We start from the raw sequence: 12339 nt of genomic DNA, 5'->3' as shown, positions 1-12339 counted from the left end.
ACTCCTGATACTGCTCAGTTTTAATATACCCATAATATCTGATTATTAAACACGACTCACTGGTTCCTGTATAATTTTCAAAATGTACCTGCAGCATAAATTGTGTATTGTTTTCACTGGAAAGGCATTTGCCTAAATTTACCATTATATATATGAACATTCTATGTCTCATTCAATACATAAATAGCTAACCCATATGCATTCTAATAGTGAGTATTTCAAATAATTCAGATTCCAAAGCCAAATTCTAGTCGCTACGTACTCAGATAGAAGTGAACTAGAAGCAATGAACTGGTCTAGGAATTTCTTTAATTCTAAGATTGCATCATTTACAGGAAATAAATTTTGTAAATTAGAGTATTTTTAATTTTCATAGCAGTACATTGACTGATAGATAAGAACAAGACTGCCTAGGTTTCTGTACTTACATCCATGAACTCCACATTGGCCTTGGGACCAGTTGTCTCGTTAAGAATCTTAATAGCCACAGGAATCTTCACTGTTTCTCCTTCAGGTACCCAAATGCCCTTTTAGGAAAAAAAAATGAAATGTATCTTATGGTATATACAACATTTATAGCAGAAACATTTTATTAGATAGATGAATATATTAATTTTCTTTAAATGATTGAATTTACGGTTTTCTTTCAAACAACAGACATGTATTTAGTGCGTTGTACAATACTTCTGCAACAACTCTATAAGCTTTCATGTGTGAACGTGAATCACATCTGTGTGTATGCATATATACGTACATATGTCTCACGTACCCCTCTGCCCCTAATAGGAAACTCACATGGCATGCATCCTTCTCAACTATGTAAACAATATTTCAAATAAAATTAAAAGAAAGAAAAAAGACAGCCTCAATACAAAAATGTTGCTACAATACATCTTTAAAGGTAAAATATGAAAAAATAATTTCAGTATGAATTGTACTGCCTTTGAGGAATGGCAGTCATTCTTTCCTAGGCCTGATAAGATAAAAGTTCAGACATACAGATATTTGTGATGTGATTTCTAATATTTTGTTTATACACAAAATATAAATGTAGGATGTCTACAATTAAGAAGGGAGTAACCAAATAAATAGTTAGGAAAAGTACATCTCTGTGTCAAGAAAACCCTTTAAGACTGTATCTTGTACTAACTGACAGGTTGATTAAAACTAAGCTTCTACCATATACTTAAATATTTTAAACTTCCAGTAAAGTTTCATTTCAAGTCAAAAGTAAAACATACACAAGATATAAATATTTGCTTTTAGTAAAAATGATAACACAACTCTTATTATGTCTTAACGGGTTATAGTTATCCATGATAATAGGACTCAGACTTGAAGTACAGAATCTCCATGGTTTTAACATAAAATTTCATCTCTAAGCTATGTTATCTTGATGTAACAATCCAAGTTGTATAATGCATTTAAATTGGTCACATATCATTATTCCTTGTTTATAAACAAGCACAGATTTATATTACATTTTGCAACAGAACATGCAGATTTGGTAGGTCTGACGCTAAGGAGATGGATGCTCCAATATCCTCCTACATCTTTTCCCTTAGCTCAGCATAGAATCGTCAGTTCTACCTAGGGATATGGAATACTGGGGCAGTGACCAAGCAAGCTGGGTCAACACTGCGGTGAGTGGGCTTATTCATTGTGGCTAGCACTCAACAACGATTTTCACCGTTATTTGCATCCACCACTTCATTTTCAAAAACTCAGCATGGAAATTTAGTATCCTATATTTATTAACCCCCCAAAATTTGTTGGCAGCATTTTATCACAGAATTATGTAAAGAATGAAGTTATGGATGTCATGAAAAGACTAGATATGATTTTAAAAATTAAAGTTTAGGCATATACAAGGATGTATTTGAAGTTTATTTTAGGCACAATCTAAATAGATAGGATACATTGTATTTTTTTTGAACGTGTAAAGAAATTTAAAGATTAGAAAACATTTTAAGTCAGCCTAAATCTTTCCTGTGCAAATTAGTGATCACATTATAATTTTCCAACTTGAGTAAACAAAACGTGTATACTAAAAATCTAGGGTTGGTGTTGTAGCACAGGGCATCTCATTCAGAGGGCTGGCTCAAGTCCTGGCCGCTGTCTTTCAAACCAGCTTTCCTGCTAATATTGTCTGAGAAGCCAACAGAAGACAGCCGGAGTACTTGGGCCTCTGCATCCATGTGGGAGACTAGGATGGAACTCCCGGCTGCTCGCTCGGCTCTGGCCGAGTGCTGGCTCTTTCCCCTTTTGTGTAATGAACCAACACATGGCAGAATCTTTGATTCTTCTTCCACTCTGTGCTGTCTGTGTCTCTCCCTCTTGTCTCATTGCCTTTCAAATTTTTAATTAATGTCCTAATGTTACCCTTTCCTCGTATGTATGCTCAATTTTACATATGAAGGTAACTTACAGTTTTTAAATAATAACAAGGTCAACAAAGTCAGGGACATTGACAGGCAACTGCTAAACTGCATGACTAAGACATCAGTTATGACTTTGAAGATGTTGTCTTAGCCTAGTAACATACAAGCACGTCAATAGAATGAGGTCAGTAGAATAAGGATGACAAAGATAGTTTCAGAAAAAAAAAGAACTGTAAAAAAAAGAGGAAAAATGTTTGCACACTGTCCAGGAATGTCTTGGATTCTACAGATTACTACACAGGTGGTACATGATGTGGCCTTCACGGGTATTTGGATATTGCTATAGGGAAGATGGAAAGAACTATGCTTGGATATATATTAGTATTTAGCTGCTTTCTCTTAAGACTGTGTACATCCTAGCTTATTCAAACATAAAATTAATGAATTTATTTGTGCAGCTTCTCAATACTAACAGGATCGCCCTTTTCAAATTGTAAAAAAGAGATCAGGCTTGCTAAGTCAACCAATCGCTCTGGTTATATTTTTGTAGAGTCAGACTTCATGGCATTGTTCTGCTTTTTCTACTTACTTTATAAACTGTTCCAAAAGCGCCGGAGCCAAGGACTTTGACCCTCTTGAGCTCAGTCTCTTTCAAAATGCGAAGCTGCGCTTGATTAGGTGCCGTGCCGCTGGGCGTCAAGGGCTCCACCAGCTGCAAGGCAAGAACAGAAGGTTCAGCTTCCAGTATGACAATCACGCCTTCCCTGCCTTTCCAGTTCTCCTTGGGAGGTACGGTATGATAACAAAGCACACTTGTCTTTCACAAACTCCATTTTTGTTATACCGACCAACCGTTACCCACAGATCCCATTTAACCAGTTCTTCAGAATCTATCCCTTGTTTCTCTGCTCTTTGCACAGTGGAACACATACTCCCCAAAAAAATCAATGTGTGCCCAACTTGAAACATACTAGGCAAAGGCATCTGATGCACACACACAGAGGAAATGGTATTTATTTAAATCTAAATAGGACAAAAAAATCACAATGCCAGTACTGTATCCCAGGATAGTGGTTCTAAAACTTCAATGTAGTCTGAATCAAGTCAGCTTCTTAACATGGGGATCCAGGTTACAATGGAGCAGGAATGAAACCTTGCCTTCTTATAGAATTCCGATATATGACAGTGATCACTGAACATACTCTAAGTGGCAGATCCTTGAACTCTCTCCTAGATCAAATATTCTATTATAAATCATAGACTCTAGAATACTAGTGAATGGCATAGACTGGAAAGAAACAACAACAACAAAAACTATTGGGGAAGGAGCCTCATTAGTTCTGACTTCCTAAATGAAGGCCTCAGATGAGTCTCTAGATAAAGAAAATGTATTCTCATTAGAAGAGAAACACCACCAGAACTGCCGGGGCACAGCATCAGGGAGAATGATGAGACGAGCCAAGGGGACACACTCAGCTCTTGGTCAGGTCTGGAAGGTGAGGACAATGTGCAAAACAAGATGGCACAGTATGGCTGTCATTGAGCTAGAGAGGATAAATGACCTGGGAAATGTAAGTGTGCTGGCCCCTGGCATCAGTGAGAAAAGACAATTACACAAGAGAGGCGGGTACCATAAAGCTTACATTCCAAGGTAAAGAAAGCACAGGTTGTTCATAGGAGAGGAAAATAGCAAGTCGGAGAAATGGAATTCTGTTTTTCTCTTTTAAGTTGAAGAAGGAACTAAACTTTAGACACAGACAAATAGCCTGCTCTTTCCCAGCACAAGGAAATAATTAAGGACTACTCCTACTCAAATTGCCTTGAAACCACCACTGCATTTCAAAACGTCTATTTACAAGGCTAAATGCGCTGTGGTCCTCCAGCCTGTGTATTATTATCATGCTTCCATGAACATCATGGTCCACTTAATTAGAGGAACAGTCTTGAATGTAGGTAAGTGCAGCAACAGGAAGAATTTAGAACAAATGTATTAAAAAGAACTAACAGGTTTCTATATTACAGTTCAAAAACGAACCAATTTCTATTTCATTTTCAGATTTATAGTGTAAAAGTATACATTTGATAATATATAACTCTACTCAACTAAATTGTGTGGGAATTCCTTTTGTTGGAAGACAACTCTGCTGTGCAGGGGTTGTTTGGTGGATTTCGGTATGCCTCTAACATGTGCATAATAAATCATATTTATGTATCTAATTTCAAAATCACATACAAAGTCATAAAGGGTTACACTCAAAGCTGAAGATGAGGCTTCAGCATTTCTGATTACATATATGTATATGTGTATATAGAGAAATAACTATGTATAAATATATATGCATATATATATAAATCGTGCTGAAAGTTAATATATTTGTTTTAAAAATCCACAGTACTATCTTCGATGATTCGTCTCTAGCAATTAATCCTGGGTATCATTTAAAAATTACACAGACTCATTTTCCTAAAAACTGGAAGTTCCATCTTTAAAGGAATTATGGTTTCATATTGTGAGCCAACACTGAAACAGCGGCAAGGGGACAGTACTGGACTCTGGAGGAATGTATTTCAATGCTCTCACAAACTTAAGAAAGCGATTAACCTCCCACTCTTGGAAATTAGAAAGGGAAAGAGATGACACAGCTGGAGAATTCTGGAGTAGTGTTTGGCACAAAGCAGGCAGTGAATGAGTCACTCCCTTAGAGCTGGATCAGATCTTTTCAGTATGGTTGGGAAGAAAAGCATCAAGCAAGCTTCCAGCTTACAGTCTATCTCAGTAAGCGTATATGGCTCTTCCTTTTCTGTATATAACAGAAGAAAGCTTCCAGAAAAATAGGGATTAGGGGAAAGTAGCTCATCCTTAAGTGGATTCCAACAACTTATTATTCCTAAATATTTTATTTTCACATCTGATGCGGATTCCCAGCTTTCATGCTTAAGGATTTGGCTACATTGTAGAAAACCCTTAAAATAATCAAGTCCTAAGACAATTTTTATACAAAATAAGAACCAGTTTGCAATGCCAATCCATACATTAAATTCAGTAAAGAAATGACAATTCTGAGGATGATCTTTAAGAATACAAAATTTAAAAAAATAAATAACAATGTAACAAAATTCTATTTATAACTATGGGCCTTCCCTGCCTGTGGTTAAGAGACTAATTTCTCTGCTTTTTAAATCCAATCACCTAAATGTCCACCTCTGTTCCAAAGCTTCAATTTCTGTCCAACTCTACATTATTTTGCAGAATTCTCTTGTTGGCTGCCCCAAGTTATCAATGAGGAAAAAATCTAACCACCTCTGGAATAACAGCTAAATTGAAAGTGTGCACAGTATGTTGTTTCCAAATTTCATTCTCATGAAAAGTGAACTTTGAAAGTGCAAGGGGGAAAGTGACCAAGTTGGTTTACCTAGAAGCATCTAGGATACCATATGAATTACTACTACAGTTTCCCATGCTTATTGACTTTGTTTTGATAGTCTGTTGACGAAATAGCCCATTCCAATTTCATATAACTCCAAATCTTGGAAAATAGTGTCCTGCTGGTAGCTGCAAAAGTCATTTCCTAAAATGTTCACACACTTCTTCTGTGTAATTTTCATTTCTGGAAGTTCAGAGGTCAAATTCATTGTTAGTGTGCAATCTTTATAAAAGAAGAAGCATCCTCATTTATGTTACTGTTCGGAGGATACATTGTGATAATAACAATGACAATGAAAACGGACCCATCAAACGCCGAGTCTCAGAACAGCATTGGTATGAATCATTCAGACAGGCACAGCTCTGCCCATCAAGAGAAGAATGAGGGTTAAGGAGGTGCTGGTGGCAGTGATGTAAACTGCATTGTATCTTCACATCTGATATGACAGTTACTGTACATCCCATTAAATGAAAAGCCATAAAACAAAATCAACAACAGAGGGGAAAAAAGGAAATTTACAATAACTTACAGAGGTGGGAAGGGAAAACCCAGAGCTTATGGAACGGTATCATAAAATAATAATAATAGGCGGCTCTGGTAATCTATAATTTTCAGTAATTGTTTTTCTCTTGTCTCCTGTATAAAGGAAAACTCTCAGCTGAATGTGACAATATAAAAGAAATTATAATAACAAGTATAATTCACATACTCACAATAACCACCATGCATAATATTAAACACATCCTATGAATTGGCCTGTAAGGCATGTGTGATTATACCATTTAGATTTATCCTGTAAGCTCAGTCTTTCACTGCTGGCGTAATGATAACTTTCACCAATTTAATTATCTTACTTAAAGAATACACTGCTTCCTGCCTGGTTTTATTCTAAACTAGAGAACGTCCAATTTTTCCGTCCCTTTGCCAGTTTTGCCTCTGAAACACCCTGTCTGCAGGCAGTCTCCAGGTGAGCTTGGTAGTGGGAAACCCACCGAAGAAGCAAGCCTGATTCCTCTCCAATACAGTAATTCCCCTGCCTCTCCCACCAACCTTCTTGTAGTCGTGGGCCTTTCTGAACTGCTCACATACATTCCAATTTGCATCAGTAACATACAATGAGATATAGTTTCTCTCATAAGGACACTGGACAGTTTTCGCTTGCATTGATACAACTGAGTGTCTTCTTGACCCAATGAAGATCCTTGCAAACATGAACACAGGAACAAACGCCCACCTCTGTTTCCAGGAATCTTCTCAAGGCTCTTTTCTTTTTGATGCTTTTCCGTCTAACGTAAACTGCAAACGTCAGAGCCAGGATGACCAGGATAAAAAGCCCACCAATGACTCCGGCTGCAATCAGGGGAGTTCTGTCAATCAGAATGTGAAAAGAGGAAAAGCAAACGTATGAGGAGTTAAAACACACAAGGAGGAAAGCAGTTGTACATGACCCTGCCCACATCACACATCTCGTCACTGAGACGCAATGCAAGCAAAAATGCATTCGTGCGGTAATAAGCTGTTTTTCAGGGTTAAATGAAAAACAGCTCCATTTTGTTTGGTTTTGTCCCATTTTGAAATAATAAACCATGCTCATTCAACTGATCCTTGTGAAGGAGTGGCCACAACATGCAATTTGGTGAGAAAACGCAAACTTTGATAACAGAATGATAAACATAAACCAAAGGTTGTTGTGGGAACATTCACATCATTCTGTGATCTGTGAATAAATGAAATGTACACTTTAATGGTATTGCTATACAGCGTGATTTTATTCTCTCTAGAACAAGTTTTCTCAACAGTGGCACTATTGACATTTTGGGATAAATATTGGTTTGTGATTGGAGTTGCCCTAGACTTTTCACAACATTTTAGAGCATCTCTGACCTCCTTCCACTAGGTGACAGTCTTTTCCCTAGTCCCAGTCAGGACACTATTGCTAGACCTCATTAGACACTAGCCTTAGCTGAGAACTGCTTCTCTAAAGCAAAAATGAGTGTGGTCTGAAGAAATACGAACCCTATCACCTGTGCAATGCCAGGATACCAACAAGAGTTGATATTGCATACAGGTGCTACTTGGAATTCTGATAAGGACAACCAAGGCAGAAGAAGCAAATGGAAGAGATAAAGAATTGGATCTGATATTTTCAAAATAAAAATGATGAGAATAAATAGGTCTATTATACTAAAAGTCTAAGCAAACATACACCCACAAAAGACGATGCACATTAAATATTATGTGAAGAGACATGGATAATAATTGGGCTTAGGAAGAAGATTGCCTGGTGACTTATTCTTAAAATGTTTTCCCAATGTATTTTTTTTTTAAGATACAATTTTGAAAGTCACACTTCTTACTGTCTTCCAAGACAATTTTTGCCTTGCTTGAGCCAGTAAGAATTGCAGTTCTTAACTTCCTGTTCTATGATACAGCATTCTCTATGAGGTTTTGGCGGTCAGAGTTCTGAAGTACATCAATTTTGCATGCTATAGCAAATAACCAGGAGCAAAACTCATAGGTGGACCTAATAAATATTTGACTATGCAACCACGATGCCGAAACTAACAAAATCAGCTCGTTCCTATAGTTTCCATAATAAAATATTTTATATTCTATATTTTTAAGTTTTAGAAGAATCTATTCTAAGTAGCCACATTCATTTAGAAAAAAAAAACCTGGCTTTTGTAAAATAAACTTTTACTCGAAAAATTGATCAGAACTAATGATAGTGGACAGCCCTAATTAAGATTTTGAAATTTCAGCGAAGTGTTGGAGAAAAACCAACGTAATTGATTCTAGAAATGAAATCATATCTTTAAAAATTATGAATGCTATGTTGTCATATAAAGCTACAGAATAATCCTAAAATTTACTTCATTCTAAAGGTTGTTTCCTGACAGCTCAATGCACTGGCGAATATCGAAACGCTGTTATAATTCAAGCAGATTTTCCTAAATGGGATTTTCTGAGGACATAAAAGTCTACATTGAGAAAATTACACTATTGCATGGCTACAAACTCATCATTGTGATGTGGGTTTTGTGTGTAAGATCATATGTTTGAGGGTGCCAGTTAAGTACATATGTTAGAAAATCTCTTTCTTTTCACCTAAAAACATCTATGCTCCAGAGCAGAAAATAATTGAAAAGTCACCTCTGCAGGAAAAGACACATTTTTTTTTTGATTTCATAAGTTATGTTTTCAATTCAAAAACACTATGTATAAATACAAATACTTTCAGCATTGTACTGTTGTAGATTTAGGCCAAACTCTTGACTTTCTCTGTGTATTTGTTTTATAATAGCTAGTATATACTTATAGAAATGCACATTAATGTATTAAAAATGTTTGTTTAGGTTTTTTTTGTATGTAAAAATGTTGACTTCCAACAGTTAAAAAAAAACCACTTTTGTTCTTTATATCTTATTGAAGTAAAGATAAATAGTTCACAACAATCTAATATATTTAGAAACTAAGTCAGCTCTTCTGGTTTTTCTTTCAGAGTTTATCTCCAATATTTTCACAAAGTAGTTTATTTAGATGATTTTGAATACTTTTGAAATCCCTTGCTACTATGTGAGAATGGTGGCAGTGCAAAGAACCTAAAAAAATAAAGAACTACAATTCCTGCATTTAAGAATAAAATATATGATAAAATAAAAGATAAAAATAGAATATATGTAATAAGAATTAAATATAAATTGATATGCACGTAGAAATAAATAAACATTTTGGTAGTCATTTCAATAGGCAAGTATTTCCTTATCACTACAGAATAGTATCTTGAAGATGAAGTCATCAGCTACAAGGAAGTAAGCTACCGTGGATTAGGGGGATCATTCCAGAAGACACACTGCAGGTTCCATGGAATAATGATACTCATGAAAACATGACTGGTTGAAACGAAGAAGGCTTATTACATGTAACAGCCAGATGGGAAATGTCATGCTGAATTGGATCCCGCTTTGAAAAAATTAGCTTTAATGCCACTTCTTGGACGACTTGTGGTCTAAATATGGATTAGGCTGTAGATGAGATAAAAATGTTCAGCCATTGAAAGGTACAGAGCACAAACTGGAAATAGTGGGTTACAAATCGTTAGGATCATAATATGACAAAATGCTTGCTTAGATACATCTTTACGGATCTGAAATGCTACAAAACAAATATACATATTTGTAGGACTATTAATAAGAGACTCTTTAGTTTTAATTATATTTGCTTCCTAACTTTCTATAATGTGATTACATGTATTTTACAGTAGTATATTTAAATTCTAAAAAAACAAAAACTCAATAATTGTCTAAAAGTTTAGTCTTGTAATGATGATCTTGTTTGCTTTTTTCTCAAGTATTTGCCTCACATTTTTTTCAATTAAGATTTCATTTTACTATTCCCTGTCCATGTTTATAATCTTAGCACTTCTGCATGTATTTTCTACTCATTATAGTTTTATGAGTCTGAGTCATTTAATTACCATTATGCTTCTTACAATGCACATTATGTGCCATAAAATGAAGCTAATCTGAAACGTTAATACTATTTACACATTTCCTGATCCTCTCAATTCAGAAGATTCTCAGATGTTAGCAGCTGCAAGACAGTAACTTCCCTCACAACAGTTAATTCTGAGTTACATAGGAGGACTTTTGGCTCAAGAGGCTACAACTACTTAAATTGCTTCTTTAAATGGTTGTATTTATCTCCTAGGTCTACTCATGGCTATTGTCAATCAAGCTGCTTCCAAGACTTTTTTCCTCCTAAACGTTAGGTTAGGGGGAACAAAAAGTCTCGGATGAAACACCATTGAAATCACAGGAGTCTGACACTGAGGTATCTAGAATGTTCTGCAAACTCATCCGTAGCAGGAGGAGTATTTGTTGATTTACTTTTTGAATCTTCATTGAAAACGATGGGGAACCCAAAAGTATAAATAATAGGACACTTCATGTGCCAAGTCCAAGCTTCTACTAAAAGGATATAATCAAAAGATAGCCTAACTTACTGCATGATGTGGACACAGTGTGATGCGTGATCTTTCTTGTACTGTTACTCATATAGCTAATGCTAAGAGCAGTCTGAGTCACAAGTGACTGTCGTTAATTTACTTAAGAGCATATAGTTTGGTTTTCATAATTCACTTAGAAATTCAGAAACCACACAATGTATTGCAGCCTATTATCTTGAATGTAATTAACTCATGAAAGAATCATGTCTTTCGAATCATAGCATTCATCCAAAAAGACACATTCTTTACATTGATTACTATGTTTGAACCATGCTCTTCCTCTCACTATAGAATATAAAATGTAGGCGTATGTAGAAAACTTTAATTTTATAAACACCCCCAAATTTTCCTACAATGATATGTCCTCCCAGTTATTAGATTACAAACAAAAGGTAGTAAAGTCCTCATAATTTATACTGAAAGTTCCAATTAGATATATAGCATTCAAATGAAATATAACAAAAATTCTAAAAATGAAATACAACAAAATCTCTAAAAATGAAATATAAATAAATTCTGAAAGCTTTCCTTTAATGCTTTCCATTTAAATTGAGAGGCTGGTTAGCCTTAAAACTACAGTGAGGAGCAGCCACTCAAGACAGTTCAGCCCACGTCCCAGCGCTTGGCTACAATATTTGGCCCTGACAGCTGACTCAAGCTTCCTATCAATGAGTCGTCGGGAAGCAGTGGTGATGGCGCCAATAACTGGGTGTTTGTCACTAACTGGGGAGGTTTGGATTGAATTCCTTCTTGAGAGTTTTGGCTCAACCCAGTGCAGGCCATCCAGGGCATATGGGGAATGTACCTGGAAATGGGAGTTCTTCCTATCTCTGTCAAATAATTTTGGCGACCTGAGTAATTTTGTTTCTGCCACCCATGTTAGACCTAAGCTGAACTCATCATTTCTTGCTTTAGTCCTGGTGCAGCTCAAACCCAGCAGGCATTTGTGTAGTTAAAAAGCAGATAGGTCTCTCTAATTACATATCTCTATCACCTCATATTTCTCAAATCAATGGGAAAAAAAAACATAGAAGAAAGGACTTTCAACATTTGCACGAAAAGAACGAATGTTTGAGAAAAAGTGTATGTTTATACCACGACATGATATAAGCATGTCCTGGCAGTGAACCAGTGCACAAAAAGATTTCTCTTTCACTCGTTCTCTTTTCCTCCTTTCTCCTTGACTAATAGATGAAAATCAATCAATATTGTAGTGGAGTGACTCATGCTATCTCATAAATACATAAAATTGTTATTGTCGGATGAAATAATGAGTTAAATTATGAAAAACATTAAATGGGAGTTTGTATACACAGATTCACTAGCACAAAAGGAGGAAACGCATGCAGTGTGTTTTCCTTCACTTGTTGAAGCTGTAAGAGTTTATCACTTAGAGGGAGCATGTAGAATAGTTCATTAGAACCAAAGGAAAGACAGAGAATTGCGAAAAGACTGAGGGGGTAGATTATAGATATTAAAACAGATCAAAGGAAGAGAAGTAGTGCTGATATTAAATATAAAAGTG

The 12339-nt window shown here is 35.7% G+C and overlaps 1 protein-coding gene across 4 annotated transcripts in view; it reads right to left on the bottom strand.

The window, feature by feature from the left end:
* The window catches only part of LOC121168093 (receptor tyrosine-protein kinase erbB-4), a 984643-nt gene that overhangs the window by 200751 nt on the left and 771553 nt on the right, over positions 1 to 12339 (bottom strand). For all 4 annotated transcript variants that reach the window (XM_040997858.1, XM_040997859.1, XM_040997862.1 and 1 more), the window contains exons 17-19: positions 7041 to 7173; positions 2971 to 3093; positions 429 to 527 (exon numbers count right to left, since the gene is read on the bottom strand). In XM_040997858.1, coding sequence (XP_040853792.1) covers positions 429 to 527; positions 2971 to 3093; positions 7041 to 7173 — 355 coding nt within the window. The remainder of the gene's footprint in view (positions 1 to 428; positions 528 to 2970; positions 3094 to 7040; positions 7174 to 12339) is intronic.

Source organism: Ochotona curzoniae, unplaced genomic scaffold, assembly GCF_017591425.1.
Source record: "Ochotona curzoniae isolate NIBS_2020 unplaced genomic scaffold, NIBS_Ocur_1.0 patch56, whole genome shotgun sequence".
Taxonomy (NCBI): Eukaryota; Metazoa; Chordata; class Mammalia; order Lagomorpha; family Ochotonidae; genus Ochotona; species Ochotona curzoniae.
The sequence above is the reverse complement of the archived record's forward strand: the minus strand, read 5'-3'. Positions and strand labels throughout refer to the sequence as shown.